At 40.2% G+C, this 22,725-nt stretch overlaps 1 protein-coding gene across 1 annotated transcript in view; it reads left to right on the top strand.

The window, feature by feature from the left end:
* Positions 1 to 19,127, top strand: part of CLINT1 (clathrin interactor 1) — a 66,169-nt gene extending 47,042 nt beyond the window's left edge. Inside the window, exons 7-12 of the mRNA XM_083423045.1 lie at positions 1,020 to 1,260; positions 5,755 to 5,827; positions 11,935 to 12,021; positions 15,169 to 15,464; positions 16,312 to 16,516; positions 17,355 to 19,127. Coding sequence (XP_083279171.1) covers positions 1,020 to 1,260; positions 5,755 to 5,827; positions 11,935 to 12,021; positions 15,169 to 15,464; positions 16,312 to 16,516; positions 17,355 to 17,704 — 1,252 coding nt within the window. The 3' untranslated portion in view covers positions 17,705 to 19,127. The remainder of the gene's footprint in view (positions 1 to 1,019; positions 1,261 to 5,754; positions 5,828 to 11,934; positions 12,022 to 15,168; positions 15,465 to 16,311; positions 16,517 to 17,354) is intronic.
* Positions 19,128 to 22,725: the final 3,598 nt, after the last annotated feature.

Raw genomic sequence — 22,725 nt, forward strand, 5'->3', positions numbered from 1 at the left:
CCTGATCCCCAGTATACTAGGATCTTATGCTGCTTCCAAAGAAAAGGTTGGGCTTTAAAATTTTGCGGAAAGGAAATTCTAAAGCAGGGTATGACTTCCAAGCACATTTTGTGCAGTGTACACAGCAGGTATAGGATAGCTGCACAAGGGATATGTAATTGTAGAGACCCATGATTATGAGGACACACATATTTACCGTGTCATTGTCCAAAAGAGAATGAGGCTTCTCACCAGATACAATTGGTAGAGACTGTTTTTGCGCAATGCTTCAGCTGATCTCGGTTGATCAGCCTTCCAGTTGGAGTGTGGGGAATTGTGGCCCAATGATCCAAAGAAGTAATTCTTCATCTCAGTGAAGAAGTAGCATTTATAGTATAATATTGTGTAGTGAAGCTTAATGAGCCCTTTTTTTCATAATTCTCTAATTGAGAAAGCAAGCTTGGCTAGTAATGGTGCAAAGTCCAAAGCAGTCACAAAATGGGTGGTAGGCTTGGGAAACCTTGAAACAACATCTTTTATAACTGGAATGGGGAACTTGTGGCTCAGGGACTGAATACAGTCTTCACCACCACCCCTGTTTCTCCCCAGCCATACCTTCTCCCCAGCCCATACTCCCTCTCTGAGTTATCCCCCCTCACCATCCCTGCCCCATATACTCCTGAAATGCTGTTGCCTGACTGGAATGTATCATTGAACAGCAATAATGCCTTTTGCTTTCCTAGATAGTGGTTGGAGAAATTGGGATGAATCCTATACATGGGCTATGAGTAGAAATCTCTTATTTGAGCCAGGCTGGATTCTAGTCTTCTGTATAAAGATAAGGATCACCACCATTGCTCCACCCACTTTTGCCTACCACAGACTTGCTTGTTTGGAAAATCTCTGCTTAAATATTTTCTTGACTGAAATCCCCTCTAAAAGATGTTGATGACAAGATACCTTTGCTAGCTACCTTTTCAAGTTCTTTTACCCCCCCTTTTGGTCTATAATGTGGTTTTTGTTGTTTCCTCCCTTCACAGTGATAGCGATGAGGAAAAGAGATCTAGAAAAGCTAAATCGCCTAAAGGAGAATTCAAAGATGAGGAGGAGACAGTGACCACAAAACACATCCATATTACACAAGCCACAGAGACCACCACCACCAGACACAAGCGCACAGCAAACCCTTCCAAAACCATTGACCTGGGAGCAGCTGCACATTACACAGGGGACAAAGGAAGTCCAGACCAGAATGCTTACACTCAGCAATCTACAGCAAAGGTAGGAGGGGAAAGAAGGCACAACTGTACCTTTGAATTTGCATTTTTCCTAATCAAGTACTGTTTTCATTAAAGGTAATAAATCTGGAGTCTTCAAGTGTGCCATAGGGAGTAATTCACTGAAAGCACTGGAACTGCATTTGGGTTAAGCAGTTGCTCCTCATCTCATGTGATTTAGGCATATAGAACAAGCTCAGACCAAAGAATGACGCAGCACCTAGGTTGATAGGGGGTTTGACAGTCTCCAGGGTGTTTGAATCCTAAGCTGTGAAGGGCTTCAAAGGTAAGAAACTATCTGGTAACTAGGACAGGTTGCTGTAGAATAGGTTTAAGTACAGTGGTGCCTCGCAAGACGAAAAGAATCCGTTCCGCAAGTCTCTTCGTCTAGCGGTTTTTTTGTCTTGCGAAGCAACCCCATTAGCGCTATTAGCGGTTTAGCGGCTATTAAAGGCTTAAGGGATTAGCTGATTAGCTGCTAAAAGGCTATTAGCAGCTTAGTGCCTTAGAAAAAGGGGGTGGGGAGCGAAAAAAAATCGCAGGAACTCGCAAGACATTTTCGTCTTTCGAAGCAAGCCCATAGGAAATTCGTTTTGCGAAGCACCTCCAAAACGGAAAACCCTTTCGTCTAGCGGGTTTTCCGTCTTGCGAGGCATTCGTCTTGCGGGGCACCACTGTATGTTTGGCCTTCCAGTAGCTATCAACACGCAGACATAAGCATTCAGCACTAGCTGGAACTTCTTAGTCAGTCTCAAGAGAAGCTCCATGTAGAACTTGTTTACCTGTATAGGCGACTCCCAATTTATGTGGGGGTTACATTCCAAGGCACCACACGTTTAACTGAAATTGCATATATTTGAAATGCCATTGAAAAGGCCTGCAGATGCCCCATCTGCCCTGCCCCCTTTTGGGACTTTTTTGTTCACTTCCGGGTTCAGTGCAATGTGCGTGTGGTCGCGCACACATATCAGATGTGCCTAAAATAGTTGCAGCCTGTAGGTGATCCTGGAAGTTGCAAAAGCATGATCAGTATGACTAGATGTCCCCTCTCCAGAAGCAGAAGAATCACCTTGCTTCTGGCACCTATTTATCCAAGAGTAAAGGCGGAGGGACCTAGGCATTCCATTAGGTTTCTAACTTCAGCAGACAGGGAAACTACTCTATCATCTGTCACAGGAAGGACCCACCTACTATGGAGCACTGTGATTACCTACCAGTCCAGGATTTGGCATTTTTCGCTTGCTTTGTGTACTCTGAGCATCCTTCTTCCCAACTTTGCGGAAGAGTAGCTTAGCCTCTCCTCATCCTTTCCTACTCTCATCCTTTCCTCCTCCATAGCAGGAAAGAGAAGTGCAGGCTTCCTTGGCTTCTGTTGGACAAAGGCACTCTCAAAACCTCCACCATGTATCACCAAGCTTGCCTGGGGCTGGATCCTAGCCAGGCTCAAATTGTGGATGCCTGTGTTAGGGTTACTTCCATTTTGTATTGTAATCCAGGTTGTAATCAAACACAACTCTGTATATAATAGAAGTCTAATGTACACTGAATGTAATCCAGGTTGAGCATTCCACCTCTTCAGTTCAGTTGGAAGTTTTTATTTGTTATAAAGTAGAGAAATGAGATAAAATCTGTTGCCACACCTTTGCAAGCATTCTCAGGAAGTGGAAGGATCACTTAATGTCTGAAGACCAGGGGAATCAGAAGTCATTGTTTGATGGAATCTGTCAAGCTCAAAATTGCAGGGAGATTGAAGACATGAAGTGAACAGATGGGCAGTTTTAAAAACTCCCATGTCAGCCTCAGGGAAGCTAGAATACTAGAGATTGTATCTATATTACATAGGTAAGTACACTAAGACCATAATGTGAAAGCATGTTTTACTTCTGCCGTAATGCAGTGGGGGTTTTTTCTTGCCCACATAGATGGAGGGAAAGAGGGTGCATATTACTTTTCTGGCACTGCTGAGTCTGTGCTTAAAGTGTTGCTACTTAGGAAGGAAGTCAGGAAACAATGAAGAAAAGCTATAGTGTTCCCTTTCCACTATTGAATTAGCCCACTTGTAAAAACAGCAGTTTGACAGCTCTGATGGTTAAACTTAGTGAAGCTATAATCAGATGGTACAAATTTTAAGTATTCCCTAAATTAAAGACCATATGGTAGTGCACTGATCCACCAGCAAGCAGATCCTTTACATCTAAATTGTGCAGTTAATGTATGCATCTAGTGTGCCCAAAGTATCTCTGTTCAATAACTTATTTTGAAGATGCCCTCAGAAAAGGCAAGGATCTTTGTATAAGAATTTCACTTTAAAAAGAGGAAAAGCTTAAACATTTGAACAAAAAGGCATGAAAAATATGTGATCTAGAAATGCAAGTTCTATTTAATTTGTGTAGTTGATTTTTTTTTATTTGTATTTGCTTCTGTTGGAAGCAACTGTGTGGGTACAAATGTTTTAAATAAACAAAGTTTTTTAAGCCCTCTGCCTTGCTTATCGGGCTTTGGAAAGGAGGCATGAGGGCTCTGGAGGCATGTCGGGGCCCTTTAATGACCTTCTCAGAGCCCAGTAAGCAAGGTCTGTTTTGGAGAAGTAGGAGTGATTGCAGGGGTTGGGGCCCTGGGGGTTCCTGACTTTATGCAATTTTGCCTTTGTGGGAGGACCTCCAGAACTGAACCCTTGCATACGTGGCCAGCCCACTGTATTACTATATGCTGAAATGTTTAATTCTGGGTCTGCCCTGTCCTTTAAGGCCATACCCAGACATGTACTTTGCTACCAATTTATATTTGGCATAGGGCAAGGAAGAAGAACTTAACCATCTAGGGTTGCACATGTCTAGAGGTTGTGCTTTAAACTGGATCTGTTTGCCTGTTTGTGCACTGTTTGTATGCCTCATGTCTTTAGCCTAGGCAGACATTGTGCCTGTGTGCTAGTTATTGCATGTGTAGTGGCTGGGGGCCCAGGATCAAAGAGATGTTGGTGCACTGCTGCATAGGTAAGTTCGCCTTCTCCAAATGTCATGTTTCAGTTGCACCCCAAGTTCACAATCCGCTGCACATGCTTGCTGCTTAGATGGGACAAATCTTGTTCTCTAGCGCTCCTAGACTTCATTAAATCCACAGGTGCATTTACAGTGCAGTCCTATACATGTTGGCTGAGAAGGAAGTCTGGCTATTTTCAATGGTTGCTATCTCCTAGGCAGGTGTGTATTGGATTGCAACCTTAAGTTTGATATTGCATCCTTCCCCTCTTGTTATCCTGGACTTTTTTTTTTTGCTTCCAATTATTTTCCCCATCCGCCCAAGAGTGAGAGTCTTCAATAAGTGTACTGGAGGGAACTTCTTAAAAGCAAATTAAAGTGAGCCCTGTGTCCACGTAATCGCTAATGTTGCAATGAGCAAGTTTTCTAGAAACCCCCAGGTGCATAGAGTTTACCATAGATGTACTTGTCTTTGTGCCAAAGTTTATAGTCTATTAAAATTACATGGTGCTCCAGGAAAAGCAACTTTTCATCCATTGCTGTCCTTTGTGAATGTGTACAAAAATCTAGGATTTAGTCATAAATGATAAAGTGCACCCATGCAACAAGATAATATTGTGATTTTTAATGCATGGATTGTATTGGTAAATACATTTCCTTCCTTGTAGCAGAAGAAGAAATCACACTACCTCTACTTTGTGGCAGAAATTTCTTAAATTATGCTTTTAGTATTCTGGTATCTAGCATTTTGCTATTTTTATCAAAGAAGCAGAACCTAAAATATACCTTCCACCTTTGGTATAACAGTCATTTTATTCCAATTTCCCCAAAAAAGAAGATGGACCTACTTGGGGTGGGATGCTGTTTTAACCATAGATGCTTGGAAGTAATTACTTCAGGAAATGAAGAAGTTACTTCCAATTAAATATATTCATATTTGGGATGCTGAGTTCAAATCTCAAAGTCAACTCTGAATTTCTTTGGTGCCTTTAGACATCACACTCCTAATATCAGCCTTTCATTTTAATTGGAATAATCCCAGAGGTAAGGCAGTAATAACCAGAGGATTAAAAACTATTGTAAAGCACAAAGAAGGCTATACAAATGTAGTTATAAGCAGAAAGATATCAAGCTTTAAAACTCTAGGCAGCTTACAATTGACCAAATGATGTTTCTAGTATTTTGAATGTCTCAAAATGAAATTTTAATGCATGTTAGCAAAACTATAAAGGTAGGAAATATTTTAAGAAATGGTTCAGCCTTTGCTATGTTTAATAGTTATATGGAATGGGTGTGTTTTCTAAAAATATTTTTGCACCTCTCCTCACATTGTCTGATGGGAGGTAACAGCTTAATCCTTGTTAACAAGTTGCACAATAATAACTTCCTTTATATTCTTCAGTTTTGTAATTCTCTTAATATAAGTTACACACACACACACACACACACACACACACACACACCCCTTTGCATATTCCTAACCATATTTCTTAAAACAGTTCAATTGTGCTTGTCCTTAGGTTCCTGGCAGCAAGTCATCTGGTGACCTGGTCGATCTTTTGTTCGATGGTGCTGATCAATCAGTCCCAACAGGTAAAATGTATTTCTGTGTTCTGTTTGAGCAGTAGCTGTAGCTTGTGAGTCTAGTACATTTTAATTCTGCTGAAATCAAAGGTATGCATAGGAAGCTAAGGGAAACTGTATCAGTCAGTTAAATGTAGAGCTGTGTATTTATTCATAAAACCACATGCAAATTACCATATTGTATAGATTAATAATAACCATAGCACCTTAGAAAGATTCATAGCTAAGTCAGTTTGTCAGGAACTCTGGTGGCTGAGATGCAGTGTTATTCATAATTAATTTTAAAAGCATGTAATCCAGTCAGATTTCAACACTTCTCGTGTTACACATGGAGAGAGAGGCAATGGTGAGAGTAGCTGACTTACAAGTCACATCTAATGTGTACAGCAAAAGTGACCTTATTACTTCTTATTTTTGTTTCCTGTCCATTGACTCCTGGGTGACCTCAGAAATAACTATGTGTCTTGGTCACTTCAAAACTGTTCAATTCATTCACTCCATTGTAGGTAACTAGTGAAACTGAGGCTTCGGTAAAGTAAATGTTACTTTCTATAATGGAGTGCATGTTTAGTATATTTTAAAAAAACAACGAACAGCCATATCAGGACAAAGTAAGGAAGATTGTCTCTGGCTGGCATGAAATATTAAGATGGTTCTATTTACATATCTTCACTGCTCTGCTGGCATGATTGTAGAATCATCAATCTTATATTAGGTGGCTGGGTGTTGATAGCTGCAGTTTTATAATCCACATTACCTGTGAGCAAATTAAGAAGAGGATTAAGAGCTGTGTAACTGAAACAATGCTTTCTCTTGAAGGAAGAATTTCTCAACAGATTCAGCATTAACGTTGTTAGTGGAAAGATTATTTTCCACCCCTTTTTATCTCCCATTTACAATACCATGAGCTTCTGAAAAGGTGTGGCTGTACTTTTGGGCTTTGTGAACTGTCATGATTCTGCCAGAATTTGTTACTCCTATACAAATTTTCAACATGGGGCTGGTTCCATAGAAGTGCTCCCGCAAGGAGACTTTCCTGCCATCTTCTTCCAACACCAGCCCCCTGCATCCATTAAAAAGGTGGGACAGGGGGTGCTCTGGAACAGTGTGGGATAATAAGGGTGGAGGGATTAAATGAAATTGAAACACGTTGTGCAAACAGGTCCCATGACCCACAAACAGCTGGCGTTTTAGGGGACTTTGGTGAGCCTTGCATAAACATCATAGTGTGAATGCTTCTCTGGGTGCAGCAAGTATATACATGATTGGCTAATGATTGGCTAAATCTGGAACTTCTACTATGTATTAAACCCAAGCAACATTTCAAACAGTTGCAATCATTTTTTTGCCCCCAGGATTACTATTATTTTATTATTATTTTGTCCTGTGTATATTAATTACATAGTGATAATAACATGAAATTATCTCCTCATAAGCAGGACTTTAGGCCACAGCTGTTAAGCTTTATCCCTTTGCCCCCTGCCAGTCCCTGCTTTTAAAGGGTTCCTTAGAAAATGCAAGCAGCAGCTTGAAAACTTTGCAGAGGCACAGGAATTCTTCTCCTGTCAGTATACTGGAGAATGAGAGTCTGCATTCTATCCTTGTACATACTTAGTATGATTTTGGATTCTGAACTCTTGTGAGTAGGTGTATTTTAAATGGCAGCAAATGTGACTGGAAGCTGCCCATATTAAGAAATACATATATCTAGACTGTTTTTTGGATGAGGCCATGGCCTTGGGCTAGGGCAATAAAAGTTTCTGGTGATTGTATAGAAATTTAAGGAGTCTTTGATACTAGGCATTGAGATTCCTTCCCCAGCAAATATCTCTTCATTTTGTCAACTGTTATTTTTTTACTGGGTTTTTAACACACATGAACAGTGCTCAATCCTTCCACTTTCCTAAAGTTGTGTTTTCATGCAGGAATGGTGTCAACATTTTGAAGTTCTTGACCTCAATCTTCTTAGAAACATTCTACTTTTAGCTTTAATTGTGTTTTTCTCTACCATCTGGTTTCATAGTTCCCTTTAAAACCTAATCATAACACAATGTAGACAGACATTGCTTCTTTTTTGGCATGTGGAGTATTCTACAGTGATAGAATATTTGGAATACAACATTTTTCCTTTATGGTTCACTGAAACTGTGTGTTTCTGTTAAGCTTTGTAGCAAGAGCCATTGCATACATGACCCATACCTCTCTACTACCATGGGCTCCCACTGATTTGAAGCACTCACTGAAGTCCTGCTAATCTTATAGGCACAGAGCCATCCCTGTGGCTAAAGGAAAGCATGGGTTAGGGTTAGGGTTCTAGACCACACACAATGGGTTAGGGTTAGGGTTCTAGACACATCTGCAGCTGTGTGGGAAACACTTTAATCTGAGTGGCTCCTATGCAGCTCAGCATTGTATTTGATCTTGCTTGCATTGATGCTGTATTACCTGCCTTTCCCACCACCTCATACGCAAATGGAGTGTTAATGGGCAGATTGTTCTGTCCTCATAATATTGACAACAGCAGGTGTACCCATATATTTGGTCTTACAAATAAATACAGAGAGAGGAGCATTTCTTACAACTCTTGAAACGTGTCTGGATATAATAAAATGTTCTACTCTCATTCCAGTTATCTACAGGTAGATCATCTATTATAAATAATGTTGATATTCCCCTTGTTCTCCACAAATCTAAAGTTGATGCAACAACTTAAACAGATTGAGAATCCCAAGAGGCACATAGGTTGGGGTTTTCAAGCTCCTGTTTTTATTGCACTCCCTTACAACTTCCTAAAAAGTATCTCTTGAAAGTCAAATTTATGGGGTAGGATTCAGTGTGACTTGAATATGCCCCCACCCTCAAGCAGTTTTCCAGTTGTGTATGGAGCTCTTTGGATCTCAGCCGCAGCCGGTATCCCATAATTTGAAGGAGTGCTCAACTATTAATTTAAATCTCTATCTGGAGAAACCCTGATCCTATAGACTGTTGCTGTGAGAACAGAACATGCTCATCTTTCTTTTGAGAAATCTTTTCTGGATTTGCCATTTGACTGCCAGTTATTCTGCTTTCACTCCTTTAGTGGAAGTTAAGCTTACCCGCTCTTTCCACATCAGCATTTAGAAGATGTCCTAGAGATGAGACACATTACCAGCTGGCCACCACAAATAGCATCTTCTGCTGCCCTAAGGAGACAGATGGAAGGAGTTAATTTACAATGACAGCTCTCACTTGGGAGTCTTTGAGGCTAGCTAATGATGTTGTGAAGATTAGCACTGTCCTTCCTAAGGAGGTCACTTTCCCTAACCCATGTGCTACTTGCTGTAAAGAGCATGGCTCCATTAGCTTGTGCCACACACAAAATAGCAAAGGGGCCGCAATATGCATCGATCTCTTCTGTAAAGATAGGGGCATGGAAATCTCATGTTTTTGTGGAGGTGCTTGCCAAGCAACTAGTCCAGACCAAGACAGTGGGAAGCATTTTTTCCCCAAGAAGGGGGCTAAATACTTTGAGCAATGCCTAATACAAATCTCTATCATTTAATAAGGATAGAAAAAGAAAATGAAACAGCTTTGTGGAGTGCTTCATATGGAAATGGTAGCTGTTAGCTCACCCTGTTGCACGACTAGCAACACCAGGTGGCTGTGCTGGCGCTGCATCCCAAGTAACCATCTTCATAGACTTGCTGTTAGCTTTGAATAAACGTTCTGTGTTTTCTGAGGAAGCAACTAGATAGAGCATGGGACCACCAAAATATGTGCAGAAGCAGATTAATCCCAAATGATTTCACCTGATTTTTAACTGGCTTAAGCATTTGTTACTTTTAAATTGACTATTTGGTATCATTTACCTGTATTGTCTAAATTAGCACTGCTCGTTCAAATAACCATGGTCTTGAAATTTGTAATCGTTTAAGTATGCTAGTGTTTACGGACAAGACATGTGCACGTGGTTGCATATGCCATGCAGTGCTACGTAAATACTGTTTGTTTCCATCTTCTGGATAGCACAAATGTATTGTACATCCTCAAGCTGCTTAGATAAAAGTGATGCTTATATTTGCATAAAACTCCATCACAGTTTCCCAAAATGATTTAAGATCTATACTGGTAAATGCCCAATCTGTCTGTCTTTTGGATATGCTCTACAACATAATTCACCTATTATAAGACTTTAGGAGGGTCTTGTTACTGCAGTTGTTAATATCTCCTGTTGGATAACATATCCGTGTACATTCTGGAGGGAGATGCTCCTATCTGAAAATGAAGTATGACTTCCTAATAATTGACTAAAATAAAATAGCATTAGAAAGAAATACAAGTACACATGTATTAGAAAGGGAATTGTTCCTTTTATTACTGCCAGCCATTTATTAAAAAGGCGATGGTTCTAGTTTAATTAACCGAGTTGAGAGCAGCAGATGGAGCAGAATGTCTTGCAGCGATAAGACAATTCAGAAATGGCACCAGATGTTGGAAGCTGTCCCTGGTGGTGTTTGAGTGCAACACAGATGTTACAGTCCCACCTGGCTAGTTTCTAAGCACTGCAGGCTAAGCAGCTGTGATGTAACCCATATAATGTACGCAAACACTAAAAGCAGAATAATTGAGCTGCTGGTACTCCTTGGAAGGGTGTGACTGCTCAGAGGTGAAATCTTTTAAGGACAAACGGCAGCAGCTAAGGCCATCACTTTTTCGGTACTTTCAGAGGAGGAAACTGCCAACTAGAAGCCTAAAGCCCTTTATTAAAGACATGGTGGCGGAGAGTTGCTTCACCCAAACATTTTCCTTCACAGAAAATATATATATCTGCAGAAAGTGCCTATTTTTTTGTATGTATTTCTCTCAGAGGGCCAATTAATGTCCACAATTTTAATAATTTGAATGAGGGCTTTCCTTTTAGGGCTAATAGCTTGGGAGGAACTGTAGCATCCTTGTGTACAGCATTCCCATTCCTGCTCAGACATCCCCACCTGCGGCAATCATCCTATTTAGTTTGGCCCTCAAACTTGACATAAGGAGATGTACAGAACAATGACCAGTGCAGAGGCTGTGAATCTTTACTATTTTGATAAAAAAATGTGTAGGAAAGAATAGTAAAGGTACTATATTTTGTAGTAAATAAATCATTAGTATCTACAACTGGGACTTTCAATGTTCTTATTCTGAAAAGAAAGCAAACTTATTAAAAAATGAATACCAGTGCAGGTTTTATGCATTAAAACCTTGAATCTGAAATCCTGTGCAAGTCATTCCTGCTTTCAGTCTCACAAGATTTAACATGTAAGGAGGCCTTTTTAAATTTTTCATTCTATGCAGCATAATAAGCAAACAAAGGCATTTCTCCAATAAAAGACTTGTTCTGTTTCTTATATCTAGTACCTGAGTTAGAATTGCATTAATCTTTACTGTGTGATATTTCTTCCAAGCCTACACTGGTTCTTCACCAGTTTTGCGTTCCATGCAACCTTGGTAAATTATTACTGAAATTACGATGTAGAATATAGACCACTTGCATTGATGTACAAGTGGTGGGATATAACTGAACCATAAAAGCAGGCATAATTCCATTTGACAGGTTTGTTTGTGTACAAAAAAGGAGGAAAGAAAGACTTCAGCCATGTATATGCCTTGTGACATTTTGTTTTGATTGGAATATCACCCTTCTGAATCAATCTTCATTTAACGCATGATCGTTCGTGGTGCTCTCTTCCATGCTTGTGCATGCCAGAATAGTGAAAAAGTTGAGGGTGGAAACGCCCCACAAACTAGTCAAAGTAAAGCACAAGAGTATGATTGCATACACACCCAGGTTTTGTTCCTGCAGCCCGGTTTGCAGGATTGCCACATATTTCAGTTTTTGTACCATGACAACCATCCTTATATAACAGCCATCAGTGGTAAAATATATTGTATTGAGGGATAAAATTTGACTTGAGAACTGTGCCCTTAAGTACTTTGAGCTTCAATATGCTTGATGGATTGAACCGTTTCCCGGAACTGTATATCTTGACTCCACGTACAATATATTTACATATAAAATTTAATATTTGATGTGAACTTCTACTGGAGTGGGGCTGTGTTTACTAATGTACAACAAATCCTTTGATTGGTTGTAGGTGGAGCCACTGACCCCTTCGGAGGGTTTGCGGACTTTAGCTCTGCTGCTGCCGCCTCTGCCTCAGCAGGCTGCCCCCCATCACAAGGTACAGTGCCAAGGGAGTGGAACAGAAAGCTGACCTCTAAATTTTTGGTCTCTTGCTACTTGAAAGTGTCTTGTCTTCCAGAATAGATTAAATTCTATGTCGAGTTGTCATTTTAAAGGTGCTAGATTCTGCCGCTTTGTATTGTGATGCAGCCTCATTTTATTATGACTTATTCTCTATTCGGGGCAGAGGGATTAATTATTTGGGGAATCAGCTTTTCCTTTGATCCTTCGCCCAGGGGGGTCTTACCTTTTCCAGCTCAAGGGCCACAGCAAGGGTTTGCTACACCTTTGAGGATTGCATAGGTCCTGTGCACCTGGACACACACACTTGCAAAATCCACCCAGGTGAAGGAGGGGGATGAACAGCATACGTATGCACACCCACAGTAGAGAGGATGCGCACACACACAAATGAAATAATTGCTCTGGAATGATTTTTACAAGCACCAAAATGAATTAATACAGCAGTAATGATCATTACTTTGTCTCCCCTCACAAACACCTTTAACATTAATTGAAGTGAACTGAAATACTGGGCTGGAATGATTTTCACAGGTACCAACAATGAATTCCAATTAATTCATACTGAGTAGAAGCTATTGCTATAGTATCGTATGTTGTGTACTCCATCCCCTTTCGCCTGTAATGGTAACCTTTTATGTAATCTGCAATAAGCCTCTTCAGAATTGTATTCTGCAAGTCCACATTTTATATTAAAGTACTCTCTTGGAAGATGGCTAGAATTGTCCAAGAAACATTTAGAATTCGACAATAGATGCTGTGCATAAGGCAGGATTGCTACATGTCCAGGGAGGGGACTGTTAATTTGTGTGTACTGATTTATTTAAGTTCTACACAAACTAAAAATTGTCCACTGGGGAGAAAAAACAAAAAAACTTCACAGTAAGAGCTCCTTGTAGGGGTGAGGAAGCTTATACAAATGTTATGATTGGCCCTAAATTACTGCCTTTTGTTGTATTCTTGCCACACTGCTATAATAATTGCTGTTACCCAAATTACTTTTTAAAAGACCCAATGAATTAATATAATTACGATAGCTGGTCAACAGAGCTGGGATTGTTCAAAGAGTTTTGAACCAAGCAGTAGCTGAAACAATTGTTCTACAACAAAGCATATTGCATAGAAGAAGGTGTGGTGTTTCTTGCAGCCATCAGTAATAAAATACATTGTATTGAGGGATGGGATTTGACTTGAGAACTGTCCCCTTAAATACTTCAAGCTTTAATAATGTTCTGCCTTGATTTTACAGGTTATTGAAAATTTAGGTTTGTGGTGCTCAAATCCTATTATGCTAATAATGCAGTCTAAGCTTGATAATACTCCTTTATCAGTGTTAATATGATTAATCTCCACCAATCACCTTTATGCAAGCAGCCAGCAATGATTAATCATTCTTGAGCGATAAAGCCCCCCCAGAAATCTTTTGTTGATTAATCATCTTTGGTAAAGTTCCCCGAAGAGTGGCATCAAATGCCTCTGTCTTCTCCCCCTTTCCTTTATTTGTGTTTGGATATGAGCATCCCGTAACTGGAGAATCAGCATTTACTTATCCATCAGGAATACTTGTAAGTGTGCTTAAATTTTTAATAGGCAGTACTAATTGAAATATTCCCAATAAAGTCCCTTTTGTAAGGGAGATCAAAGCAAAATGTTTCATTGTGGCCCCAAGCTAATGAATTCTAGCCCAGCACTTGCGTTAAAGTGGATTGTAGTGCACAGATAAGCGATGGATGTACTTTTCCCTCCCTGCCCTTCCTTACTTAAATTTTAATCCACCTGTGGAGGAGAAATTAATTAAAACAAGGGTTTTATACCCAGGCGAACAGGTACTATTACGAATTATTGACATGAAATGTAAATTATTGCAACCTTTTTAAGATTAGGTGAGTTAGATTCTAAGTAATAGGCAGGTTTGTAGATCACTAATTCCTAGCTGGCTGTACAGACCAGATTATTCTGTAATCAGCAGGGTCTCTCATCTCTCAGACCTGTCAGGTGAACATTGATTTAAAATTTTGAATGCTTTCTTTTCCGTCTGCACTGATGAGGCCTAACAGTTAAATGTAAATTGCAAGTTGTTCAACTGTGTGAAAACCAGTGCTGGCATGTGTGCCCCTGTGTGCCTTTGTCTGTGCATCAGGCTACAATAGTAAGATCTACGTAACTGTTGCACTTCAGAACTGAAATACTCATCAGTGGCTAGCAATTGATAATCATACCAAAGGCTCGTTCGCTTTAAAAACCAAACATCTATTTCCTCATGATCTTTACACCTTGGAGCTTCACTCACAAGTTTATTCCAGTAAAATGTGTATTTTTAAAATATGTAAAGACAGGCAGACTGCCGTTAAAAGAACTAAATGTCTTGCAGCTCTCTATCTTTTCACATGGTGTACAAAGATTTGAGAGCGTATGAGAGCTTTGAATGCATATTTATCAAAGCTCCCATAGAGCGCTAAATAAACACTACACAATGCTGTTAACAAGCACAACAGAGGTGAGATAAACACCCTGAGGCAACTGAATTTGAAAGCCCATTATTTTATTGGTATCCCACTTAGCTGTACCCGTTTAATAACTCTATACAGCAAGTAATGTATATGTAATCAGATGAGTTTGAACAAATTGCTGTTTTTATGACTTCTTGCGACTGTGAGACCAGCCTTGTTCACAGTGATTGATTCAAAACATCAATGAGTTAATGTTTGCAGCTTTGCTTAAGGCTCCCAATTTTGAGCTACTGGCAATTTAGATACTGAAGTTCTGCTATGCTTCAGGTGTCTCTTATGCCTGCCACATTCTTATGTGTTGAAAGTGGATTCTGCAGATTTGCCTGTTAGGAAATCTATGTCCCACTCAAGTGGACTCCACAGGTGGCACATAACCAGCCATACTTTAGCACCGGTGTGGCTGTTTCATTCTTATGTCCCCCCCCCCCTCCTTTTTGCTATCCTGTTAAAATTGTTGGAATATTCATGAGGGAGAGTAATGTCCAGATGGAGATCCTACCTGCAGATGTTAATCTGGATGGACATACATCGGCTCTCATTTGTTTCACTTCATGGAATGTGGCATTTGCTCTGTGCTTTTCATAAAGACACTTACCTTTCTTTTCCCTCCCCAGGTACAACTGCAAGTGGGAATGGAGAGTTTGGCGACTGGAGTGCCTTCAACCAAACCTCTCCAAGCCCTGCTGCTTCAGCTGGAGAGCTCTTTGGTGGCTCTGCTCAGCCAGCTGTTGAGCTCTTTGGTGGCTCTGCTCAGCAGAGCCTTGGCCAGCCTCCAGCTGCTTCAAATCCTTCTGACCTCTTTGATTTGATGGGTACCTCCCAAGCCACCATGACCTCTTCCCAAAGCATGAATTTATCTATGATGGGTTCCAGCACTGTCAGCATCAATCTACCTATGTCAAGGTCACAGGTATGGTGCTGTTCTGCAGTCCCTTGACTACTGTTTACTCAACGGATAGTTTTGACACACACGTAACTTAAAGCATCTTTTCCATAGCTCTGAAAGTGTTTTCTTGTCTTTTTGCTTCACTGGCCCCTCTTTTCTTCAAGATTCAAGTAAATTGAAAGAGGAAACATCTAAAGCAATCTAGGAGTTGTAGAACATAAGGAAGACTTCAGACTTGTGGCACTTTGATTGCAGCAAGGGGGGTGAGGGTGGGCAGTGCCACCTGTTTCTGACAAATTGGCTCACATATAGTTTTACCCAGTTTAAGAGTAGTTGACTATTGAAAACAAGTCTTTGGACTTGGAGAACTTAGCAACTAGTTGATCAGGTATGGTCTGAAGTCGCATGAGGCCACTAACCTACTGAAATTAAGCAAGTCAGGGTCTGGTCAGTGCAAGACCTCATGGAAATTACTTGTGTGGGTTCCATGGTGGAAGAAAGGAGGAATATACTGTAAATGTAAGAAGAAGAAAACTAATTTTCCAAAGCATCTAAAACAGAAGGATGGTTCAGAGAAAGTATTTTTAGGTAAGGGGGGGAACAAGGCACTTCTGAATTACCACTCTTGGCACAGTTCCAGAAGACTACCAGATGATAGGTAAAGTACTTAAAGAGATGCTCTTGAGAATTTTATGAGCATGAACTTCAACTTTCTTCAGTTCTCTTAGGAGAACATAAATGTCCATCTGTTTCTCTTTATGAAGACTGGATGAACTCCTCTCTCTGATAAATTATAGCTGTAAAATACTGTGTTGGAAATTCGTAGCATAACTCTGAAGATCTCTTTTTTTCCTTTCTTTAATGCTTCTAGCCTTTGCACGGTGTTAACCCAATGATACAGAAGCCTAATCAACTTTATAATATGGGCACAGAGATGGTCCCCAAAAATGTAGGCAAAACCCTGCCATCCACTTGGTCAGACCCTAGTGTAAATATCAGTTTGGACAATTTAGTTCCTGGTATGCAGCCTTCCAAGCCCCAGCAACCATCACTCAACACAATGATTCAGCAACAAAGTAAGTAATACAATTCTTGCTGTGCATGTATTTCAATGAGGTCACTCTTCACAATATATTCTTGATCAAAGTGTGGGTGGGTGGGTGTTAAAAAACCCAGAACACTAGACTTCCTCAGCACCTATAAATTCTCTCTTTTTCGTGACCAGACTATATTATCTGCAACTTCGTAGCCTTCTACTATTTAAAAACTCTCTTGCTTGAGTATGCACAACAGTCATTCATTGGGTTCTGCCTTTTGTTTTTGCGATCCCAGAGAGCATGTGGCTGGTGAGCCAACCATTTTCAGCTTGATGGATCACAGACTATAACGGCCTGCTTGTGCTTTGAATTTTCCTCACCCTGATCTAATGATATAGTGCAGCCTTTAAAAGCTTTTTGTGGTGTTTCCTCACAAACTCTTGAACTGTCAGCCCCCAAGCAGTGAAAGGGGATTCTTGTTCAACAGAATTTTCATTTCCTTCTCCCTTTCTCCCAGTTTCTGAACCAGGTACCAGCAAAGTTGTGCTTGAAAAGATCCAATGTAGAGGGAATACACTATATTTGTGGATCCCTGAGCATAATAAATAAGTGGGTATCTAGACAAAGCATGGTTTGGCCATGGAGAAAGAAGAGAATTGGAGGAAGGGGAACTATGACAACTAGGATTTGTGCTGGACTTCAGTTGTCAGGCATTTAGAAATATGTTGGATGATGCCTTTAAGGATCAGCTTTGTTTTTAATATACAGCCAACACGTTAAATAAGGGTGGGGTGGGAATATACGTGCATTTTCTTTGAATGAAAGAAATATCATAAAAAATCACCTTAACATTTAAAACTTCATTTCTGCCCCGCAGATATGCAACAACCGATGAATGTGATGTCTCAGAATTTTGCAACCATGAGCCTCAACTCACCACCCAGCATGATGCCTGCTCGACCTCCTGCAAACCCATTGATGGGCGGGCCTGTGGGAATGGGAATGCCCACTGTGATGACTGGCACGATCGGGATGGCTTCCATGGGAGGCACACCTATGATGAACCAGGGCATGATGGGAATGAATGTGAACATGGCAATGCCAACTTCTGGAATGGGTTTGTCGGGCATGGGCATTACTAATATAGCTGTGGCATCCTCCATGACTCCCGGAACTGTGCAACCTAAGCAAGATGCCTTTGCAAATTTTGCAAATTTTAGCAAATAAAGATTGTAAACCAATCAGATTGAATGAAGGATTTTAGCTGCACAAATAAAGCTGGGATAAGGGTTGAAAATGCTGATCAAATGCTTTCTCTTTTTCTTTTATTGCTTACTTTAAAGGAGCCCATCTAAAGAACCCAAAGGTCATTTTGTAAACTCCCAACCTACTTTTGTTCAAGTTTTGGTGAAGAAAACGTCCTCCACCGAGTGATATGGTTGATATTGCAATCACTAGGCCTTGTTTTTTAACAAGAGAATTAAAAGCCTTTCTTAGATGGCAGAACCAGTTTTAACTTTGAAACTTGTGGAAACTCTGGAATTTGGGGGCTGGGTATATCTGTGTGAATCTAATTTTATACTTGATTTCTTTTTTTCCCTCCTGGAATCTATTTATCATAATTGGATCCGTTCCTTTTCCTACCACTGAGTCAAATTTGAAGTCAAAGTATGCTGATCAATTTTTTATAAGAATATATATATATTTTTGTCCAAAAAAAAAAAAATGGCTTACATATGTGATTATGGCTAATTCAAAGGGACCTGGAATGTATATATACTTTTGCTACTCTTCCAGCAACACTGCTATACTATCCAAATTTTTATTATAGACCTCTTTAAGCAATTTGCTGTTGAATAGGGTGGGACGGGTGGGGTTTCCCTACCTCTTTCTGCTTTAATACGCAATGCAGAACTGGTAGAAACTTCATTCAGACTGCTGTATGGTTTCCTTTCAGAGAACTCTAGAGAATATATATATATGGTTGGGTTTTGGTTTGGGTGGTTTTTCTGCAGCCATACTCCAGTGAAAAGTGGCAGCCCCCCTTGGGGTCTCTGGGGTCACTGTTTACATCACTGACAGTCAAAATGCAAGAATATTTTTTCTTGCAACACAAAAAAAGAGAAACAGCATCTTTAAATTAAGAAAGAACACCTCGAAACTTTTTGTTAATCCAACACCATTGGATTCTAAATTTTATACATTTGGTGACTTCACTTGTTTTATGTAAATATGGCCTTAGGAATTGCGGAATCCAATAGAAAGGGATTAAATAAATATATATAAATGAATAAATATATAGATTATTATTATTATTATTAAAGGAAACCTGTAGCAGTCAGATTTTATGAATTAATGAAAATAAAGGAAATGACTGAATAAATTAAAGGCTTTTTCTTTTCCTGCTATGATTCTGCATTTAGGTTTAAACACAGATCATGATTTTTAGTCTGGGATGCAGAGGTTCAGTTTATATTCACAGAGCCAGGGCTGCTACTGAGAATGAGTACTATATTCTAGGTATGAAACTTTATTGGCTCCCCTTTCTTATGTTGGATATTTTTTATTATTATTAAATTGATAAAACTTTATTTCCATTGTATTCATAATGTTCTGTTATACATAACATTAAAGTGTTCATTAAAAACAATGTTGGGGCTGCTTCTCCTTTCATTCCATTTGACATTTCATGAGAGCAGTTGGGAGGGGGGAGAGAAATAATTATAATTTGGGCAAAGTAATTTTTATAAATAATTTAAAATTGTTTAATGACTTTTTATCTCCCGCCTTCCCTATCTGACTCTACTGTTAGGAATTAAAAATGAAGCAGCGCAGATATCTTGACCCACTCCAGCCTTGCTAATGCTCCATCTACAACATTTCTAATTAGGCAGAAATTCATGTACTTCAACTAAGTGGTAATGAAAAGTGATTCATTTGCTGAATAAGAGATGAGAGTGAGTGTAATTAGCTGACTGCGGTTTTTAATCTTTCAACAATTCAATGTGTTTAAATTAGTTTCAAAGAATAGAGCTTTCAAGTGTTGTTACATCAAAGTAATCAAGACAAGCTTTACTGGCTGTGCGGGACAGATCGCCTTCTCTTCAGCTCCAGTTTTGAAACCCTTGAACTTTTTGTGGGAATTGTCTTCATAAGTTTGTCTTGTGACAGATGTTGAGAAGCAAAAAAGAAAAGTAAAAATAAAATAGAAATGAACCTACAAAACTGCAGGAGGTGGTAGCAAAGCGGTTTTCGGGGGGAACGGAGAAGTTGTCAAACCTGTTTTTAAAAACCTTGTTCTACTGTTAGGATGTCAAGGCACCAAAATCCAATAATGTATTCTCAATACAATGCAATGAAAGGCTGGGATGTGCCTCTTCAGGCTTTAAAAGAATGCTTCAAAAAGCAAGTTGGAACAAAGTAGTGTTGAAACTGGACTAGATTTACTTCTTTAGGGAATGTTGTGAACCTCTTCAAGTATTTCGGTAGTAGTTCTGCGTTGGGATTGAATCCTATTGCTTTCCAAAGGGGTCCAGGCAGAAACAGTGACACATTCAAAGCAGGCATAAAAAACATTGAAAACCTGTGCCTCTTAAACCTGGCCACAAAGTGCTAGGGCATACCGTAACTTGTGTTTGCTTGTGAAAAATGTATTGTCAAACTTTCAAGAAAAGGTCACAGCCATAAAAGTAGATACTCCCGAAGCTTGCTTATAATCGTGTTAAGTTCAGTCAACCACCATGGATGGTAGTATCAAGAGTATTCACCTTGATGTGCAGATCTCACAAATTGCCCAAAAATAAACACTTGCTCAGAGGAAAAAGAAATGGCAGATAGTCACAAAGCAACCTTCAGAGGCTTGGCAGGCTTACAGGCTCACATTGGGATGTCATGGGACTTGCAGGTAAAAAATAAGAAAAGATTGTACGAAGAAGGCAACAGGGCCCACATTCATCAGGTACTTGGTATGTTTCAGATTTAAAGTTTCCACCCAAAATAGATGATCGTGTTGTATGCAACTTAAGCATTATGCTTGGGTCTTTCTGTAAGGCTGTCCTTCGGAATGCATTTACTATGCCATCACAGAACACTAGGACCTAGCAAAGGCATAAACGGCACAGGTGCACGCTTGCTGATAACCTGAGCACTCAGTGTGTTCTACAAAACAGAAACTGCATCTGAAACCACTAAACAAGAGTATTTATGGCAGCATCTGTTTCATCTCGATCCATCAGCAAAGAGGAGCTTGACACTTCTGGTGGAGAGGAGGAGGGCAGGAGGGATTTATCAATGAAGTTTTTGCATAATGTAAGCAGGCATCCTGCACTCAAGGTGATATCGACAATAAATGTAACCAGCGCTTAAAACCATTTATATTCTCCCAGGTCTCGGGTTTCCAGAGATGTGTATTCCAGGACATTTTATCTTACCTAGGTATTCAGTGCAGCAACCGTCATCCTATAGTGCAGAGGTTTTCAATCTTTTTGAGTCCATTGCTCCTTTGAACAACTACCTTCTTTCTGCATCACGCTGAGGGGCTCAGGAGCCCAGATATGTTGCCCCGCAACCTCTCGCCCTTTTTTGAACACCCTTGTGGAGTGTTCCCTCAGCCTCTTCTCTCCCTGGGAATCCTCCAGGTAGCTGCTGCTGCCCCTGGTTTCTGAGCTGCCCCCACCCCAAAGAGAGGTGCCAGCTAGAGGCACCATTTGCTTGCAGAGCTTATAGTCAAGGCTGCAGCAATAAACAACTGTGCAAGCCTTTTGGAAGCAGAGACACAAGAGGGCCTCAGAGGAGGGAGGGAAGGAAAGAGGGACAGAGGCCAGTGTTGCCCACTGCACCCCTGACCATCATTCAAGGCATCCCAGGGGCCCACGGCACAATGGTTGAAAACCACTGCTATAGTGGACTCATGCTCTGAGTCTAGATCCTTATGTAGCCCAAACAGCACCATCCAAATATTAGCAGGCTTGGAAGGGTCTCAATGTTTGCAGGAGTAGATTGTTTTTGTTTGTTAAAAAAAACTTTAAAAGAGGGGTTGGGGAACAAAAAAATCGCTTACTGAGGATTCAACCTGTTCATTGGTCACAAAATGCTGACTGCTTGAATAGGGACCAGAGGGAGGTGCAATGGAATGAAGTATCCTGGAAAAGAGTGTTGCTGGGTGGCTAGAACTGTCCAAAGGACCTTGCCACAATGCACTACTTTGTAGCAGGTTCACTTGCAAGTCCATACTAGGCTGCTTCTGGCTGTGTTTAATATTATAGCATTTCTGGAATTTACAAAATGTCTGAGGAGGTTTTAAAGAAAGTTTGACTTGCATTTGCTCCCAAACAACATTTGGAAAAGCAATAGTCCTTTCAGCTTTCTGCAATGTTCCAATAGAAGCCACCTAGTTGTGTCACACTTCCCTGAAATAGCTTGTGTACTAGGCTCTTGGGTTCTCACTCCAAAGCTGCATCTTACTCTCCCAAAAGTGAAACCCGCTTTCTATCCACAGTAGCAAGTTGAAATTCTTCAAGCAGTGAAACACAGATTGAGGTGTGTGTGTAGGTATAATATGAAATGTAATAAAAGCTTTGATTCGGAATGTGCTCAAACTGGCGTTTTTTAGTTACAAATTACTTTGGAAGGCAATTTTTCTTCTCTCATTTTAATTTGTACTCCAGTAGTTATTATGGTTGCAATCTTGTGTCTGTTTGCCTGGGAATAAGTTCCACTAAACCCACTTAGATGACTGACTTAGGGCTCAATTGGCATTCAACTGGGCTATAAATTTTCAGCTGTCAAATTGGTAAGAATATGATACTCTTGACACTTAGGAAAAGAAGGGGGAATGCAAAATTGTTCAAATGTGTTTACTTTTTCACTAACTAGACTCTGATGAGCATCAGGAATATTCTTTTTTTCTCAAGTGGGTGGGAGGGACCTTCCACGGAAGAGGAGGGCAGCTGCCAGGAAGAAACTCCTCCCTCATTCCCATTCCCACAATTTTGTAATCCTTCTGACACCACCCATTGGCCAAAGGAACAAGAGCCATGAACTGCTATTCCACAAGAAAACCAACAAGGGATGATCAGCCTGACCTGTGCTGGGCAAACACTGGTGTCTGTATCAAACATGGCCATTTTATGTGTCACTTTATGACAAGTTCTGACAAGGCTTTATGTGACAAGAATGCATGGAATGAAGTGCTATGTCTTGAAACACCAATGTAGAAAAATGGCTCTGGAAAATGAAAATTCCCAATT

This window comes from Podarcis tiliguerta (genome assembly GCF_965153285.1).
Source record: "Podarcis tiliguerta genome assembly, chromosome: 2".
NCBI classification, from domain to species: domain Eukaryota; kingdom Metazoa; phylum Chordata; class Lepidosauria; order Squamata; family Lacertidae; genus Podarcis; species Podarcis tiliguerta.